Source organism: Chrysochloris asiatica, unplaced genomic scaffold, assembly GCF_000296735.1.
Source record: "Chrysochloris asiatica unplaced genomic scaffold, ChrAsi1.0 scaffold00150, whole genome shotgun sequence".
In the NCBI taxonomy this organism is placed as follows: domain Eukaryota; kingdom Metazoa; phylum Chordata; class Mammalia; order Afrosoricida; family Chrysochloridae; genus Chrysochloris; species Chrysochloris asiatica.
Window position 1 is genome coordinate 1594902 of NW_006408668.1, and position 20624 is coordinate 1615525.

The following is a 20624-nucleotide window of genomic DNA, read 5'->3' on the forward strand; positions in this document are numbered from 1 at the left end:
ATTGGTTCACTTGTCAGAATTTTTGTTTTCTTTATACTGCGGTGCAATGCATACTGAAGACTTTTATCTTCATCAGTCAATATTTCAATTGGTCTTCACTTCCAGGAAGTAAGGTTATATTATCTGCATATCACAGGTTGTTAGTGAGCTTTCCTCCAATCCTAATGCCACATTCTTCTTGATATAATCAGCATATAGATTGAATAAATATGGTGAAAAGATATAACCCTGTCACACACCTTTACTGATTTTAAACCATTCAGTGTTCCCTTGTTTTGTTTGAACAAACTATATGTAGTACAACTTCCTCAGGAACACAACTGAATGGTCTGGAAATCCTATTATTTTCAATATTATCAATAATTGGTCCTGGTGTGGTGCTGTGAGCCAGACTGCAAAGCCATTTGAACTGCAAGGTCGGCAGTTCAAGCTCACCAACAGCTCCTCAGAAACCCTATACAGAGTTGCTATGGGTCAGAACCGACTTGAGGGCACTTACAACAACAACATACACACTCAAATGCTTTTGCATGGTCAATAAAGTATAAGTAAGCATCTTTTTAGTATTCTCTGCTTTCAGCCACTATCCATTTGACATCCCTCATTCCAAGTTCTCTTCTGAATCTGGCTTGAATTTCTGGCAGCTCCCTGTCAATGTACAGCTGCTGCCACTTCTTAATTGTCCTCAGGAAAATTTTATTTGTGTAAGATACTGTTTGATGATTTTTCACATTTCATTGGGTTACCTTTCTTTGGAATGGGCACAAATAATGGATCTCCTTCAGCGGCCAGGTAACTATCTTCTATATTTCTTAGCATAGACATTCAGCACTTCCAGCACTGCATCAGTTAAAATATTTCAATTCATATTCTATCAATTCTTGGAGGCATGGTTTTCATTAATGCATTCAGTACATCTTGGATTTCTCCCTTCAATATCATCAGATCTTGGTCTTCTGCTTCCTCCTGAGATGCTTGCATATGGACTACTTCTTTTTTATATTGTGACTCTGCATATTCATTCCTTCCATTTTCTGTTGATGCTTCCTGCCTCATTTAACATTTTCAGTTCTTTCAGCTTGAGAAACACTGATCATATTCTTCCTTTATGGTTTTCTAACTCCAGATCTTCATACATTCATCATCATTACTTTACTTTGTCTTCTCAAATATATGCTATTCTTTATGTCATCCCACAGCTCTTTTGGTCTTTGATCATTAATGTTCAATGTATCAAATTCACTCTTGTGATGGTCTCTAAATTCAGGTGGGATCGACTCATGGTCATATTTTTGCTCTCATAGGCTTGTTTTTCTTTAGACTCAGCCTGAACATGCATGTGAGTAATTGATGGTCTGTTCTACAGTCAGCCTGAGGCCTTCTCTGAGCTGATGATACTGAACTTCTCCATTGTTTCCTCCCACCAACCTAGTCATTTTTATTCCAGTGTATTCCATACAATGAAGGCCACCTGTATAGTTACTCTATATTGCTGTCAAGAGGTATTTGCAAAGAGTAAGTTGTTGGTCTTGCAAAATTCTATCATGTGATCTCCAACATCTCTTCCATCAACAAAACCATATTTTCCAACTAGTAATCCTTTATCTTTGTTTCCAACTTTCACATTTCTATCACCATTAGTTATCAATGTTTCTTAATTGCATGTTTGATCAATTGCAGTTGGCAAATTCGTCAGTTTCATCATCTTTGGCTTCAGTGGTGGTGCATAAAATTTGACTATTAATCACATTAATGTAGACATACAGATATTACATTATAGACACACGAATATTATCTTATCACAGACAATATTTTACTTTAAGATAAACTTTGAATTTTTTTTTTTTTTACAATTAATGCGATACCACTCTTCTAGAATATGTCATTCCCAACATAGTAAACTGATTGTATAATTGAAAATGGCCAATATCAGTCCTTTTCAGTTCACTCATGCCTATAAATGGAATCCTGGTGTGGCACTATGGGTTAATACACTGGATCACAAGGCTGGTTTGAAAGGCAAGACTGGTTTGAACTGCAAGGTCAGTGGTTGAAATTTACTAGCTACTCCTCAGAAACCCTATACAGGGTCACTATGAGTTGGAACCAACTTCACGACACTTAACATTATAAAAATTTACTTTGTTTAGGATACCAATCTTTAAGTGCTTCATTTAATTTTTGACAACTCTAAATTGCCATAGACTTATACTTTCTACGTTTCATATTCTGATTATTAAGGGATGCTTGCAGCTTCTTATCATTTTCAGTTGTGCCCCATCAGCAAGTTGAGGTCCCCCAAGTTTTGCTCCTTCTAAATCATTGAGGTCAATTCTACTTTAAGGAGACAGCTCTTCCCCAATCATATTTTGAGTGCCTTCTAACCTGAGAAGCTCATCTTCCAGCACTCTCTCTGACAATGTTCTCCTGCTATTCATAGGATTTTCTGACTTTTTAGTCTGTCTTAGTCTGCAAACTCCTCTGAAACCTGATCTCCATTGATGGCCCTGTTGGCATTTAAAATACTGATGACAGTTTCCACCATCACAACAATACACAAGCTACCACAATAGGACAAACAACAAAAAGATGAGTGGTAGAACTGTCCAACTTTCACATGCACATGAGGAAATTAAATATATTATTACTTGGGTCAGGTGCATCTTTAATTTAATACCATAAACCCACTGCCATCAAGTAGATTAGAACTCATAACCACTTTGTAGTAGAGAACAGAGCTGCTCCATTGGGTTTCTGAGACAGTCAAACTGTACAGGAGTAGACAGCCTGATCTTTTTCCTGCCAAAGTGCCTGTTGTGCTTGAATCGAAGGCCTTGAGTTCAGCAGTCCAATGCTTAACCACTGCACCATTAGAGTTGTCAATCTTTCTATTTCTAATCTTGGGTCACCTTTTCCAGAGGTTGCTCAGCTCAACACTTCAAAAATGGTTCATACTTCATGAGTATCTACCATGGGTCAGATACTGCTCCAGATGGTGAGCCAAACAAAGTCCATTTTCTCATGGAGCTTGCATCCTAAAGGGATTCCTGGTGTGGCACTGTGGGTTAATGCACTGGACTGCAAGGTCAGTTTGAACCACAAAGTCAGTGGTTCAAGCCTACCAGCCACTCCTCCGAAACCCTATACAGGCTTGCTATAGGTCAGAACTGAGTCAACTTCACTTAACAACAATGATAACATGTCCTAATGAATGCCTTAATTGCATGTTCATATGTATGTCTATATGCATTTTTGTATATGTAATTCAATATATGTGTGGATGTGTGTGTGTTTGCATGTGAAAATGAAGCACATTAATCATCTTTTTCCTCAAAATCTGTTTGGACTGAAATTTGGTCTGTTAATATGTGCCAGTTTTATGGTACCCAAGTTAGTTGTGTTTATCCATTAAGCTATAAATCCTTAGTATATTAAAGCATCTATTTCAAAAACATTAAAATTATGTTCCCTAAATCATGGATGGCAGAAAAAGACCAGAACAAGATTCTAAAGTTCTAGACTCAAATTCTGACTCTGGTACTACATATAAATTATGCCACCTTGGACAAATCTCTTCATTTTTTCTTATTTTTTTCCTGTCCTACCTAATTTACATACATGTATTATTTCAGCTGGTCCTCAAAATGCTCTTGTGAAACAGACAGGGATAGTATTAAAAATATTATCTAATCTTACAATGAATTTCTGAAACTGTCAAAAGGAGGTAATAAGGGTCCTGCAAAAGCTGCAAGGGCAGATTGCTGGCTCCAGGTGAACAGTTAGTGACAGATGGCACATCAAGGTGCTTTGTAAACTCCAGGCAGATGTAGGAAACCCTCTCCCGTGAGATGCAGTGTGGTTGTTAGCGCTCTTCACTTCAGACCTTGAAACTCATAGGGACCCAAAGCACGACAAGACAACATGCTACAAGGTCCTACATTTGCCAGATCCATTTTGGATCAAATCATTGTGATCCTAGAATGTTCACTGACTGATTTTCAGGGGTAGGTCTCCAGGCCTTTCTTTCTAGTTCACCTTAGTATAGAAGCTCTGCTGAGACCTGTTGGGCTTCACAGCAACACTCCAATTTCCACTGACAGAGAGGTGTGGATAAACACAAGGTACACTGACCAGGAATTGAAGCCTCAGTAGAGTGAGAAAGAACATGAGCTATAGATCCAATCTGTGTGGGCTCGAATCCTACACCTCTACCACTTAATAGCTGTGATGCCTTGGACAGTTACCAAAACTCCTTAAACCTGTTTCCTCATCTATTTTTTAACACTGGAGATAATAACAGCATTGATCTCCCAGAGTTATCATGAGGATCAAATAAGAAAGTGACTGTAAAGTACTTGGCTCGGAGATGTAGCATGCAATAATGCTCCATAGTTGTTAACTACTATTACTTTATTAAAGAAACTGTGATAGGGGGATTATGCAGTCTGACCCATCTCTACCTTCCAGTGCCAAGATCAAAGATCACTCTTGGCAGCATTACAATGATTAGGTTTCCCAGCCTGTGGGTTCCTAGGAAACAAGACCAGGAATTGGAAGAAACACAACTACCAGAGAGAGTCACAGAACTGTATTGCAAGGGAGCCGTCTTACTGCCCTGTGACTCTACACGGAACTATATCTGAATAATAAGGACCTTCAAACTTCCTTAGATTACTTTAACCTGTGGGTGGGGCATGTGCAAGCTGACCCATTTTCAGTTGAAATTTCTAAATCGAAGTGTGAATGCATTTCTTTTTCTGTCTTTCCAATGTGAGTCTTTGCATGCCGACACTAAGCAATAACATGAAACTGACCTTTAAAATAGGATACTACTGGAAAATCATAGAGAACATTCATACAAATGTTCCACCATCCCCTGGAATTATTGAAGAAGCAAAGGTATACAAAATGTCTTCAAACAAGGGATGCATTTTAAATATAAAGAATAATAATAAAAAAAAGTCCTCAGACAATGATGAACAATGCACAGGGTTGTTGCAGGAAGAGCACCATTTATGATTCATTACATTTAAAAGATGTAATTGCCAGAGTAACCTGTAATTTTGTATATATCACTTAGAATGACAATATTACCATGGCTACGCATCCCTTTAATAAACCCATGCTTCTTCTCTTGGCTTAAGTTTCTTTTGTAAAATCTCTGTCATAAATTACCCCTGCCTTACAGAGAAGCTCATATTGTCCTTGTGTAAAATATTCAAGAGATGGAACAGATATATATCCCTACTTCTACCACACAAAACAAGAATACCACAACAGCTAGAAATAACAGAACAATCTGACAGAGACGGCAAAATGAGTATCGTTTGAATGAGGACAGAAAGGAAAACAGAAATCTTTTTAAAATAATAGTAGAAGACTATGAACAAAACATAGATAAATTTGAGAAAGAGCCATAAAAACCTTAAATGAAAATATAATAATAAAAGTGAAATATGCAATATGTAGGTAAAGCATCAATTAACAACACACAGAGAGCGATTTCATAAGCTAGAAACAGATCTGATTAAATCACCAAGAAACAGCACAGAAATGAAAAACACAAAACAGCAGTTAAGAAGCAAGAAGCACAGCAAGTTCCAAGCAAGAAAAAGAAAATAAATCTGTACCTGGGCATATCAAGAAAACTGGAGAATATTAGAAGCAACTAACCCACTGCCAATCAGTAGGTTTCAATTTGTCACAACCTTATAGGACAGAAGAGAACTGCTCCATGGGGTTTCTGAGAGCTCTGGTAGCACAGTGGTTACAAGTGGGGCTGCTAAGCTCAACGTCAGCAGTTCGAAACTACCAACTGTTCCACAGGAGAAAGCTGAGGCTTTCTGCTCCTGTAGAGATTCATTGAACATATTGTCAGGAGGGACCAGTCACTGGAGGATATCATGTTTGGTAAGGTGGAGGGAGGGTCAGAGAAAAAGAGGAAGATCTCCAGCGAGATGGATTGGCAAAGTGGCAGCATCAGTGGGCTCAAGCATGGCAACAATTGTGAAGTTGGCCCAGAATTGGGCAGTGTTTCGTTCTGTTGTGCATAGGGTTGCTATGAATTGGTACCGACTCCATGGCACCTAACAACAACAACAACAAAGATTTACAGCCTTGGAGACTCTGTACAGGGTCGCTCTGAGTAGGAACCGACTCCACAGCACACCACCACCAAATGTTTATGAAAGCAGACAACAACCTTGTTTTTCTCCTGTAGAGTGGCTGTTGGACAGCCGACCTTTCAGTTAGCAAACCAATGTTTAACCCACTATGAGATACACTGTGCCACAAACAATTTTAAATGCAACCAGAGAGGAAAATCAATTTAATTCCAAAAGACAATGATAGTGACAATGTAATTCTCCACAGCAACAAAAGAGGACAAAAATAATGAAATTACATAGTCTAAGAGATAAGTGATACAATCCCAAACCTCAAAAGCCACATTGACAGGACTTGTCTACCAATACCAAAACATATTGTCACTCAAGTGTAAATCCAAATAAAGACACTTTCAAACAAAGACCAAGAGAATGTACCATTCAAAGAGCCTCCCTAAAGTATCTACTAAAGAACATCTTTCAGTAAAAAGAAAACAGTCTAGAAGAAAAGAAGTAACAGTGAATAAAAACTCGTAAATATGTTTGTTGTTGTTAAGTCCTGGAAAGTCGGTTCTGACTCGTTGTTGTTGTATAGTGTTTCCGATGAGTGATTGGTGAGCTTGGACTGGCGACCTTGTGGTTCAAACCAACTTTTCAGTCCAGTGTGTTAAACCACAGTGCCGCACCAGGGCTCACCATGTGTTGTTTCTAAGGAGCAGCTGTTGAGTTTGAACATCTGATCTTGCAGTTCACACCGACCTTAAGATCGAGTGCTTATCCTATGGTGCCATACCAGGTTTGTAAGACTACATAAATACTAATTACAAAATAATAACTTGAAGAAGAGGAATACAAATCAGATCTAATTTACAAGACAAAAGATTGGAATAACAGATCAGGAAGATAGCAATTGAATAATTTTTATAGTTTTGCATTGTTCTTTGTTGTTGCTGCTGCTAAGCGCTGTGGAGTCAGTTCCGACTCATACCAACCCTATATAGGGAGTCCTGGTGTGGCACTGTGGGTTAATACGCCAGATTGCAAAGTCATTTGACATGCAAGGTCAGCGGTTCAAGCTCATCAGCTGTTCCTCAGAAACCATATACAGGGTCACTATGGGTTAGAACCAACTCGACGACACTTCATAACAACAACATAGGATTTCCAAGAAGCAGCTGGTGGGTTTAAAGTGCCAACCTTATGGTTAGCAGTCTAGTGCTCATCTTACAATGCCACACCAAGACTCCTCTTGCATTATAATAATATTAATAATACAAATAGTAAATACTATGTTTACTATGTTTCAGACATTAGTTTAACATATCATTTTATATTATTATAACATTATATTAACAAATTAAATGCTCACAACATCCTATGCTGTTTGATTGTGCCCATTTTACCACTAAGGCAACTGAGCCCAGAAAGTTTCAGTTACTTACCCAAGATCACATGCCTATAAGATATATGGGGATATGAGCCAGGCAGTCTGGTCTGACTTCTACTAAATCAGACAATTGTATTAAAACTTTAAGAATAATTTTAAAAACGAATAGAGACAGAATTAATAATGTTGTTGTTATTAGGTGACTTCGAGTTGATTCTGACTCATAGTGACCCTATACACAACGGAATGAATAACAATGAATAATAAAAAAAGTAAGACTATAAAGAAGTACAAAAGTGCCTAGTAAAAGTACAATAAATAGAAAACAAAATAAGTTTAAATATATCATAACAACAAATAACAATGATTAAACTCTTTAAGTACAGAGATTTAAAAATTGAATGAAAGATACAAAATCAATTTATACACTCCTAAGAGAAAATGACCTAGATGAGTTGATAGTAAAGCTATGGGGAAAGATATATCTGAAAAGTGTATGTGGAAAACAAAGATTTGGAAAAAGATAGGCTTGTATGCACAAAATCCACTTATATCTTGAATCACATAGGCTATTTACTAAAACAGACTTTGACCTAAAAAGAATGGTTGAAAGTAAAGAAAGGAATAACTTAATAATTAAGGTAAGAATTCACAAGGCAGATAAAACAATATTGAACCAGTATTGATACCTAATATCAGAGTCCAAGTATGTTACTGAAGGATAAGCTCTGGAATGCTACCGCAAGGTCAGCAGTTCCAACCCATCAGCTGATGTTTAGAAACTCTATATTGTTGTCATTGTCATGATGTGCCGTGTGTGCCGTGGAGTTGGTTCTGACTCATAGTGAACAAGGATTCCAAGGTTGTAAATCTTTTGGGAGCAGAAAGCCTTATCGTTCTCCTGTGGAACAGCAGGTAGTTTCGAACTGCTGACCTTAAGTTTCACAACCTGATTCATAACCACTACACTACCAGAGCTCCTTGGAAATTCTACATAGGATGGTTATAAGTCAGAACTGATTTGACAGCACTTACCAACAACATACCGAATATCGTAGCATCAATATATATAAAACAGAAATTGACAAAATTAAAAGCAAGATCCACAATCTTAGAAGAGTACTTTAATGTACTTCACAATTGGCTATAATAGCTAAACAATGGTAAGGCTATTGAAGATTTAAGCTAAGCATCACAATTAGAAATTTAACCTAGTGTGCTTGTGCAGGTGTGTGTATAAAATACTGTTCACAACAAATAGAGAATGCACATCTTTTTTCAGAAAATGAAAAATGAAAATAGTCCTATAAGCCACAGAGGACATCTCAATCAAGACCAAAAGTCCAAATCATGCAGACCATACCATCTGACCAAAATGCAAGAAAATATGAATGAAATAAAAATAATCACAAAACATGTTTAGCAACTAAAAATTACACTTCTAATTATTTAACTAGGGAGCATGATGGCTACATACAACTAGGCTGAGAACCACAAGGTCCATGGTTCGAGCCCACCAGCCACTCCCACTCCGTGGGAAAAGATGAGGCTTTTTGTTCCCTCAAAGATTTAAAGCCTTGAAAACCCTATATAAGGACGTTATGAGTTAGACTGACTTGATGGCACTTAACAACAATTATTAGACTAAAATTAAAAATCAAAACAGAAATTAAATATACTTGGTTTTTGTTGTTGTTAAGAGCTGTCAAGTCAGTTTCAACTCATAGAAAACCTATATAGGATTACTGAGGCGTGACCAGGGTTTGAACTACCAACCTTTAGGTTCACTGATATTGCAGCCCAGTGCTTATTCAACAGCACACCAAACCAGAACACCTTAAATATACTTAGAACTGAATAAAAGTTTTACATATCAAAATTTTACAATACAACTAAAGCAAGATGTTGTTGTTAGTTGCCGTCGAGTCAATTCTGACCCATAGCGACCCTGTACAGGGTTTCTGAGGAGCAGCTGGTGAACTTGTACCGCCATCCTTTCATATTTCTACTTTTAAATCTGTAGACTAGTTATTCCTCCAAGATATATCCATTTGGATGATGAAAATTTATCCTTAAGTTTCACTTCACAATCCTATTTCAGTTCATGAGATATTATTCTGACTTAATGATAACCAAACTCAATGTTATGAGTTTTTAAAAGTTCATAAAACTTTCATAACTGAGAGGAACATTTTATGGATTCAGGCTGAGCGTCCGTATATGAGATCCATTAAGCAGTCATTTTGGCAGCGGTACCAATGACAAGGTGTGTTAAATTCTCCTCTCAGAATATGCACTATTGGCTCTTTGATACATAGAAGTAATAATCTGAAGCAATTTACTCAGAAAGTGTTACTTTTTTCCTTTGCAATGTTTGCCTGAATTAGTTTGTTTTTGTCATTCCCGTAGTGATTACCTGCAATAATAATTTGCATAAACCTTGAGGATCATGAATATATTTTGGCATATTCTTACATGTACAATGTCTCATAGCTTTAAATTTAATGAGAACAGCTAAGTCGCCATATTGTCGAGCAAATGATTAAGGAAAAATGGCTTCTTAGGAGTTAAAAATAGTAAAGTTGATTATTGAAGTAACTCTGTTCACTCTAATAAGATTCATAAGTGCAGGTCATTTTGAAGCCCAAGGGCTCATAAAAAAAATGTTTATCATTAAAAGAAAGTATTAATGAGACCTGGGGACTCCTGAGCCCATGGATAAGGACATAGCCTCAGAGGGCTACAACTGAGAGTGAAGCATCCAGCTGACATGAAGTGAGGGGAGATACACAAGAACACCCAACCTTGCAGATAATACCCATTTGACCTAGCTTCGATGACTTGATGATCAGAACTTGACTAGAGGAAGAAAAAAAAAAAAAAAAATTGATAAAGGAAGCAAGTGTAAATTCCTACAATTTGATGAATTTGACCTATACTTATATATGTAGTAGCTCAAAATATCAACACAGAGGGAAGGAATCTTCATATCAAGGATCAATCCTATCCCCTCTGTATACAGGGTTAATAGGAATGGGACACTTAGACATTGGCTACCCAGAATGGGGGAACTATAAAGGCATGAAGTGACTGGCTTACAAGTTTTCAAGAAGGAGTTTAGTTTCAGAGTGTGCAGGGGAAGGTAGAATGTCCACTGAATAGTTTTCATCTTGTCTAGATGGGTCTGGTGAAAGGAGATGGGGATTTAAAAACATTAAAAGTAAGTATTAAAAATGTAATGGTTTTCAACTAATAGTGTTTTGGGGGTGTTTTTTAGGAATTGATTATTCTTATAAAGTTGTTGTGTACTATCAAGGGGATTCTAAGTAATAATGACCCTCCAGGACAAAGTAGAGTGCCTCATAGGGTTTCCTAATCTGTAAACTTTATGGGAGGAGTTTGCCAGTTCTTTTCTCCTGAACCACTCAGTAGCTTTGAATTGCTGACATTTTGTTTAGCAGAAAAGAGCTCAACTCTGTCAGCCCAGCACTCCTTTCTTATAAGTCCAGAGTTGACACATTAGAAAGTGAGCACATTCAATAATTAATGAGCAAAGTTTTCAATCCAAAAATTTTAAATGCATTAGAATGTAAACCCAAAGAAAGTAGTGGTGGTGGTTATGTGCCATGGGGTGGGTTCTAACTCCTAGCAACCCTGTATAGGGTTTCTGAATCTACAAATCTTCACAGGAACAGAAAGCCTCATTTTCTACTGTGGAATTGCTGGTAGTTTCAAACTGCTTGACTTTGTGGTTAGCAGCCCGACTTGTCACCATTATGATACCAGAGCTCCAGAGAAAGTAGGAGGAAGTAAATAATAAAAGAAAGAGCACAAATTGATAAATTAGAAACCAACCAAAATATAAGTATTTGAAAAAGTATAAAGGTGATAAACTTTTGAGAGTTTTGATCAAAGTCAAAAAAGAAACAAAATTAATAATATTAGAAATAAAAAGGAAAACAGAAATGAAGATAAAGGGGTGATATTAAAGATTATAAAAATAACTTTCTGAGAATCAATTTGAGGATGTAAATAAAAATAAGAATTTTCCAGAAAATTATAAATTACTAAAATTGACTCAAGGCATAGAGAACCCAAATAGAACTATAACCACTAAAGCAATGGTTAAAATCACTGGTCAAAATCGATGCAAAGCAGTCAGTTTTTATAATCCTAGATGGAACATACAATTTTATACAAAATATTCTTTGTATCTTTTTCTGGTTTTCAAGATATGTTAAAAAAAAATTTATGTAAAACACCCAAGCAGTCCATTAATGAGAAATAATGGTTTTATTGTGTTAAAACTGATGAAAGTAAAAAGAGTAAAATTTTCAATTGATGACAATATACCAACAAAAAAAGATATAAAAACATTTCCGTGGCAGAACTGTAATGATAAAATTCTGGAAGGTCACCTCCCAAAAAGGCACTTGAATTGATCATTAGAAAGAACATGCAAAGCAGATGAAGGCATCCTTCAGGGAGAACACAGCAAAAGTATTGCTGGCAAGATGAAAGGAGATGGAGGCTTACGACAAAAGAGGATCAAAACTCTTCCTGTCACCTTACTGCAAATCAACAACATATGGCAGAGTTGAGAGCACATGACATCAGGAAAACCTGGCTTTAGAAGAACTAACATGAGAGGTGATTCAAATAATTCTACCTTCACCTATTACCTGAGTCAGTCTCACCCAGCAATAATACTGAATATGCTTCAGAATACCAAACAGGACCATGAGAAACAGATTGAGGGTAACAACAGATAGCAGAGATGGAGATAGCTGTGATTTAGGGAAATATGAAACTCGTAGGTTTCGTATTTCAAATTCAGGACTGTCTGGATTCCAGAAGAGAAATCTCCATGGGCCATGTTGCTTTCTGGTTTTTGCTTAATACAATATGATTCCAAGGCAGCAGAATGGAAAGAAGTGGGAATTTCTGCATCCTAACCATAAGGTTAGTGGCAAAGGAAATGAAAAAGCCAAGGAAAATGTTGACACCTAAAAAAGAGAAGCAAACAAATCAAGTCCATGAGACTACAAGAACAAAAAGAAGGAGTGTTTGGGGAAACCACACACGTCAAAGAAGAGAGCTCATGTTAGTTTAAACAGCAAGGAATCCAGTGATAAGAGCTTGGACGATGTCCTTTAGTTAGACCATGCACCCAAGCTCACCCAGGTCTTCCCTCTTTAGCCAAAACCCCACTGACCTACTTCATGGGCTAGGAAATCAGAAGACACAACTTAAAAACACACCAGGACATTTGCTTTTCTCCTTAATTCTTTGGCTACTTATTATTCCAAGCTCTCATATTCCATTCCTGTGATTTATTAAGCACAGCATGCATTTATAATTATATATATAAAAAAAAAATCAACACTTGTGCAAAAATATATTAAATACTGAAAAAGGAGAGAATAGCAAGAGTCCCTAAGTGTGAGGATCAAATAAAGAATGAATTGGATGACACTGACAAAAACTCTCAAACTTCTCAGAAGGAGCTAAGTATATTATACATTTTATCTTAGATAATAGTCCTGGTGTGGTGGTGTGGAATAAAGCACTGGACCACAAGGTCAGTTTGAAACACAAGGTCGGTGGTTCAAGCTCACCAGCCACTCCTTGGAAACCTTATACAGGGTCACTATGAGTCGGAGTAAACGCGACAGTACTTAGCAACAACAATAACACACTTCATATACACACATCATCATCATCATTATCCAGTATGGAAGCTTACAAGTGTACCTCCAACTTTGAGCAACCTGCTAACCTTACTTAGATAAATCAGTAGCAATGGTTTCTTCAGGTTCTCCGTGTTCGGTGGGACAAGTAAGTTCAGATACATTAGGCACATGACACAAATGTTTCTCAAAATAGAAACTGGCTTTTTGTGTGGATTAACACTCCTCTTACCTCTTAACTCTCATGTTCCTCTGAACACCTCAATTCACTCTCCTTTCCCAATCTGAGCAAATTAAGTCACCTCAAAATACCAGCCTCTTGAGTACGAAAGTTAAAATAGAAATTGAATAGCTTCTCGACTGTTCAATGGGCTGTAAAAGGGTCCCACAGAAAGTTTAGGGTCCCAACAGGGAGCGAGACCATGAAAGGGAAGGTAACCTCTAGATATTTCCAACTCCTCTGAAAAAAAAGACTTGCAGCAGCAGGACAGTGCTGAGCTATAGACAGGAAAACCCTAGAAAGATAACTTCAAGGACTGGCTTTTGGGTTTGAAAACTACACTTTATACACTGAGAATGATACCCTTGCTCTACCTATAGCTGTTCCCATCAGGCTCCTCAGACCATGCTCTGGCCAGGAGAAATGAATGTCCATCCCATTTCTATCTCCCCAGTTGCCAGAAATTAAGAGGAAACAGTTGTTGTTGTGTGAAGTGCCATCAAGTCAGTTCTGACCCATAGCGACCCAGTATAGGGTTTCCAAGGAGCAGCTGGTGAGCTTGAACCGTTGACCTTGCAGTTCAAACGGCTTTGCAGTCTGGCGCATTTACCCACAGCGTCACACCACATAGAAGGAAAAGCAGCTCAGAATTTGAAAGACAGATGGATCAGGAGACTAGCAAGCGTAATGGTTGCCACATTAAATCACAGTCCAAAAGAGGCTATAAATGTGACAAAGTAGAGCATAAGTGGGCCAGGAAACACTAAGGGGCTTCAAAAAGTTCACAGAAAGACTCCATTATCATTTCATTCCATTTTTCCACAAACTTTTTAAAGCTTGTCCCACCCTCCCCATAAACACCATAAACACATTGGGAATAAGAAGACTGCTAGAGGGCAGGTAAACACACTTATGGGGAAATCAGGAGGCACTGAGTGGTATGTTCATGGGGGAGGAACAACTCAAAAAAGGAGGGAAAGCAAAGTTGCACAACAGGAAGATTGTAATCAATGTCACTGAATTGTACGTGTTGAAACTGTTGAGTTGATGTGCTTTGCGCTGCTCCATGTTCTCAACAACAAAAAAATTTTTAAAAAGAAAAGAAATAAATACACCTGTGAACTCTCACACAATACCACACAGTTAGAATGTTAAGGTAAGATAAGATGAATAGACAAAGATAGGAGTCCTGGTGTGGTACTGTGGGTTAATGTGCTGGACTGCAAAGTCGGTTTGAACCATAAGATTGGTGGTTCAAGCTAACCAGTTGCTCCTCAGAAATCTTACAGGGTTGCTAAGGGTTGGAACCAACTAGATGGCACCTAAACAACAAGACCAAGACAGAAAGAGAGCAAGTGCAAAAAGGCAACCGTTTACAGGAAAAGTACACTTGAGTAAGGCTGAATGGAACAGGCAAGTAGGGAAACATGGGAGGCAGCCCAAGACAGTGGAAACAGGACTGGTAATGCCAGAGTCAGCACAATTGATCCTGCTAATATTACGACCACTACTACTGCTAATAACCATGCCAATAATTACTTAGTGCTTACTGGGTGTAAAGTGCTGTTCTAAGAATGTTATACACATCAACTCTTGTTGAATCCTCACAACAAAACAAGCCTCTAGGACAGGACAAAGATAAGATATGGATGGAATTCTGTCTTACCACCCACAAGCAAGTTAAATTCCCCATCTCTCCATTTCCTCTTTATGAAACAGAGTAATCATACCTGCTCTGGATGGTTGTTTTGAAAATTAGAGATAATGAACTTAAATGGTTACTAGCGGCTGCTATTAATGCAATTAATCAGATTAAGATAATCAAGAGTGAAGAACAGAGGAAAGAGTTGTAATGGCATAGAAATAGCAACAAAGAAGCAGGAATGGAAAAGGCAGAAACACAGCCCTCTCTGTGATCAAGGCTCAAGGCTTGCAGAGATTAAGAACGTGAGTATAGCATAGGGAGCTACAACCTAAGCACTGGACTGGTACCACATGTCTGGCTGTTCAAACACACTAGCCACTATGAGTCAGAACCAACTGGATGGCACTCAACAACAACTCAGTGTACACATGGGCAACTCATGTGAATTCTCTGAGTCCTTCAATTTCCACATTTAAAAAGGGAGGGTAATTATAACCCCCTTCCTTACATTGTATGTTGTTGTGTGAACTGCATGAGGAAATGTCATCTGAGTTTATTACTATAGGAAAATAAATGCACATCAGTATATAGCTACTTGATTTCTGAGGAAGGTATTTCCCTTTACTTTGTCAGGTGGCATTAAACCATTCAGCTTGTTGAACCATGTCAAAACCAGACAACTCCATACTGCAAGGTAATTAAATATTGTGTGTCTCCTTTAGTCACTGCTAATAGAATCTAATTAATTTATCTGACATCGATGGTTCACTTCAGGTTTACCTCCTTCAATTTCCACCCTGCCTATTAGCATATACCCCATTCTGCTTGCTTTGTGCTTCCCCTCAATTTATACCTTGTTTATTCCTATCTGGAACATTGTTCCCTTACATTTTCAACTGACCATATATCCTGGTTATCCTTGAAAATCCAGTTTGGATGTTTCCTCTGTACAAAGAAATGATATGTGCTTCCCTGCCATGTTATCCTCTTTAAACTTCTCACCCTACTTAGCACTTTGCTGTATTATATATCTCCTACTCAGCAAAAAATTCCTAGAGGATAGGCAATGTGCCTTTCCTTTCTTTTATGGAAACCTGTCTCAGCAACAGTATAGGACCATTTACAGGATCAGTGTAAAAAAATGCATGAATTCTTTTGACCTAATGCTTTTCATTAAACTATTATATTTAGTAGATATATTACAAAGTAAAAGGAAAAAAAGGGGCTTCAAATCTTTCTTGGAAAAATTCCATTATCTTTTTATTCAATTTTTCCATGAAATCTCGAAGCTGCCTCGTACTTTTAAAATATAAAGAAAAGATAATGGCATAAAAGTTTATTGGGGCGGGGATGGGGAATGAAGGTGGAAAAAATAGATTGTGAGACTTTTTTCCAAATGAGAGTTGACAAGTACCTTAAAAAGCAGGTGTTTTGAAAAGTAAGCTAATTATTTTTAAATATGCATGTCGCCTCTGTCACTTCTCAAAAAAAAAAAAAAAAAAAAGCAGCGCTTCCTGGACAGTGACAGCCTGAGTCCAAAAGAGGGAGGAGGTATTCCTGTCTCAGCTGCGGGGCGGGCACTCAGGTGTCCCTGATCCCTTTCCTCGTTACTCAGGCACACACAACAGGGTCCATGTCACTAACAAGGCTCATCTGTCTACTCCAGCATCCAGAACTTTAAAGATTTTAGCCTCAGAGCTCGCCTGCAACGCTTTCACTGTAGGTGAGACTGAGGAACCCAGCTCACTAGTCTTCTTACTAGGTAAACAGGTTGTCACACTTAACATTCGAGGCAGGGTGAGCAGCAAGTGTCTGTTTGTGTGGGCTACTACTATTGGGTCATTTAAGGCTATTGTCCACCTAAGAACCAAAACTTTAAGGGGCTTCTCCAGGAGTCGCTTTCGACCAGCAGAACCCATTCTATTTGTCACTCCTAATCTGGTCCAGCGAGAGATGGCTATGACCCAGAGGTCAACTCGCTGATCCCCTCACACTCCGGTCCACCTCCTCCAAAGGCCCCATTCCCTACCTTCTGGGGTCCGCTCACTCACCAATCTTGGCCAGGGAGGCCAACAGGATCCACAAGGTGATCTCAAAGGGGATCTGCACGTGGAGGTAATCCAGGGTGAACACTGGCAATCGGCTCTCCTCAAAAGGCGTCGTACCTGGAGCCACCACGCTCGCGGGGCTGGGTGGACTGGAGCTGGTGCCCATGGTCCTCGGAGCGCCTAGCAGGGTCTCTGCCAGGGTGCCCGCCGGCCCAGCCACCTGCAAGATTAACAGCAGCAGCAGCAGTGGCGGTGGCGCCCGGAGGCTCCGCCCGGTGCCCGTTGGCTCCATGGGGTGGGCTCCCGGCGCCGCCATGGAGCCACGCGCTCCGTCCACCGCGCGCTCAGCGCATCACGCTGGGACAGCGCTGCCCGCTCGGCCCTGCGAGGTGAGGTACAGCCAGAGCCGCCCGCAATTGCCGCCACCGTCACAGCGGTGCCGGATCTCTGCAAGCCACGGAATTGGTCCCCGCTTCCAGCGGATTGGCTACCCGGCGGGAAGCACACGGCGACCGGAGGCTCAAGCGTAAACCCTCAGCTGTCCTCCACCACCGACCGCCAGCCCAAGTTCTGCTCAGCGCGGCTCGCGGGCCGCAGCTGCAGGCCCTGCCCGGGATGGCCCTCGGGAGGGGGCGGGGGGGGCGGGACGGGGGTGGAGCGGGCGCAGCGCCCGGGGCGCAGGGCTGGAGGACGAGCCGAGCCGGGTGTACTGTGCACCTGCCCAAGCCCGCAGGCGACGCGGGGGCTCCGGTGCCTGCGGCTGCGCGATCGCGAGCCTGCGACTGCGCTTCCCTCCCGCCGGCACTGCACACCACCACCCTGCCACCCTAGAAGCCTGTGAGCAACGGGTGGAATCATTTCGTGGGGCGCAAAGTGGCCGGAGCTGTCCCCGCCCCCGGAGGCAACGTCGAGGCGTCCTTCTGGAGAAGGCGCTGGCAAGACCCAGGAGTCTCGTCTTTTCCCCCATGTAGGCCGCTGAGAAGGGACACTCCGGTGCGCTGGGCGCGCCGGGAGACGTCTCGGGTGACGCGAAAGAGAAACTTAGCAGGAGAAGCTAAGAGCATGAAGTGGGGAGCTACAAACCCCTCCGCTGCTGCGCTCAGACACTCGGAAACTCTTAGGATGGAACAGAGTATAGGAAAGTCTCATTTTGTCTCCCTTCCAAGAGTTATCAGATCATGTACAAAGTATTCCTTCTACGCACCCAAACTTTCTGTGCAGAACTCTGTGTACCCGGTGCTTCCACACGGAAAGTTTTCTTTTCTACCTGGTATCACTAATTGTAACACTGTAACTTCCACTTTTTCTCCCTCCTCTTGCTCACGACAAAAGGAAAACATCCTTCTTTGTTTTTAAACTAAGAAATCTACATCAGTGTACACATAGAAGTAAGCATCAGAAATATAATTATTTCATGGAAAACTAGTGATTTGCCTCGCTCAAATTGACTTGCTCTGCTAATTACAGGATGGTTTGTGGTTAGGAAAGGAAGCATGATTCTCCTACATCTAAAAGAGCTTTATCTTCCAGAGCCAACTGTTCTCCTTTATGGAGCGCAGCTTTCTAACTCTGAAGTACCTTTTACTTCATTGATTACAATCTTGTTGTCACAGCTTCCTTATCAGCAGAAACTGAAAGGAACATAAAAACAGACCAATCATCACTCAATTCATGTTAACTGAGACAATTCTCCCTTTGAGAATCAGAAAATAATATCCTTCCTTGTTTTCAATTTTCGATATGTTAAAACATGGTAATTAAACCAACTCTGAAATAACTTTGTGGTGCTATAGGATAAGCACTGGTCTGCTAACCACAAGGCCAGCAGTTCAAACCCACCAGCTGCTCCTTGGAAACCCTATGAGTCAGAGTGGAATTCATGGACTTTAACTACAAAAACGGTTCAACTTTAAAGACAGATTTTTCTTTTTTAAATCTAATCCATGAAGTCTTCATGAAAAAGTCCTCCTCTAAGAAATAAATAAGAAAAGAGTCATCTTGGGGTCTTGAATATAAAATGTAGGCGTAAGTAAGCACAGGATAAAATGTTAGAAAGATTCTAGGAGATGACACAGGACATTTGTTGTTATTTGCGGTGGAGGCGTTTCCACCCATAGCAACCCTCTACAGGGTTTCTGAGGAGGTGGCTGGTGAGTTTGAAACGCTGACCTGTGTTTCAAACTGACAATTAGGTTGATATTTTATAAAGCATAATTGCTTCAAAAGAGCAAAATAATTTAATCTGAGAGATAGTTTGTCTTTTCTAAAAGAATCACTGAGTCATCCAAAAACGCAATCTCCTTTTCCGTTTTCAGTGGAACCTTATATTTATTAAAGATAAGTGCCTAACACACTTGTGTGAGAAAGGAGGAACAAATATACGAGGTGGTGGTGGTTATGTGCTGTGGAGTCGGTTCCAACTCACAGGGTTTCCAAGGCTCTAATCTTTACTGGAGCAGAAAGCCTCATCTTTATGCTGCAGAACAGCTGGTAGTTTCGAACTGCTGACCCTGAGGTTAGCAGCCTGATTCGTAATCACTAGGATACGAGGGGGCTTCAAAAATTTCATGGAAAAAATTCCGTTCATTATGTTTCCATTTCATTTCCCCATGAACCTTTTGAGGCCCCCCCCCCCCTTGTAGCTGCTTAAGAGGTATATTTGAAAGATACATAGATAGATAGACAGACAGATCGATAGAAAGATAAAGCTCTGAGTAAGGTACTTTACTTAGGATTTTGATCATCACCAAAGCATTCCAGAGATAGATATTCTTCTATCCATTCTATAAGTGAAGAAATTTAAATGTGGCGATGAATAGCAGCCAGTAGCAGTAGCAAAAACAACAAAATATTACCAAAGTTTAAAGATCAAGTAAAGGTCTTGAATGAACTTCAAGCCCAGGCCCATCCATGATAAAGTTGGTTTCATTCTACTCTCCACCCTATGACTATTTCCATAAACAGCAGATTATTTTCTCAAGTGCTTTAAAATACAACTATAGAGAATATTTCAGGGATTGTCCCCCAAAGCCATAACAGAATCAAGTTTTATTTCTAGTAAGCAAATCAGGCAAGTTCTGCAAGTTTAATGAAATAATCGTAGAGCAAGGGCATTCTCAGGCAACAATGTCTAGGAATGTGAGTCACACAATGTTTTTAAAATGGACTGTGTATGGTAAACAAGAAGATGAATGATAAATCTCCACTTCCGGAGCCTTACTGCCTATAGTAACTATAGAGATGACAGACTTTATGGCTTTGACTTTAAACATTACTACAATCAAAGGTTGTCAACTTTTTTTGACATTGGAAAAATGATCTTTTATTTAATCTTGTAAACGGAAGGTGAAGAACTTAGTTTAAAACAAAACAATGTACTTTTCATCTTTGACAGAAGAAAAATAAGACAGACTTAAATTACTCCACTCTGCTGACTCAATGTGGCTGGGTCATTTTTTCAGAGGTGTGATACTCCTAAAAGTGAAAATACCACCCATTAAGGTCAGCGGTTCGAAACTACCAGCTGCTCC

General features: G+C 39.6%; 1 protein-coding gene across 1 annotated transcript in view; it reads right to left on the reverse strand.

Annotated features, from left to right (window-relative positions):
* Positions 1-17547, reverse strand: part of SLC9A2 (solute carrier family 9, subfamily A (NHE2, cation proton antiporter 2), member 2) — a 154678-nt gene extending 137131 nt beyond the window's left edge. The window contains exon 1 of the mRNA XM_006870731.1: positions 17098-17547. Within this exon, the coding sequence (XP_006870793.1) occupies positions 17098-17410 (313 nt within the window). The 5' untranslated portion in view covers positions 17411-17547. The remainder of the gene's footprint in view (positions 1-17097) is intronic.
* Between the last annotated feature and the right edge of the window lie 3077 nt (positions 17548-20624).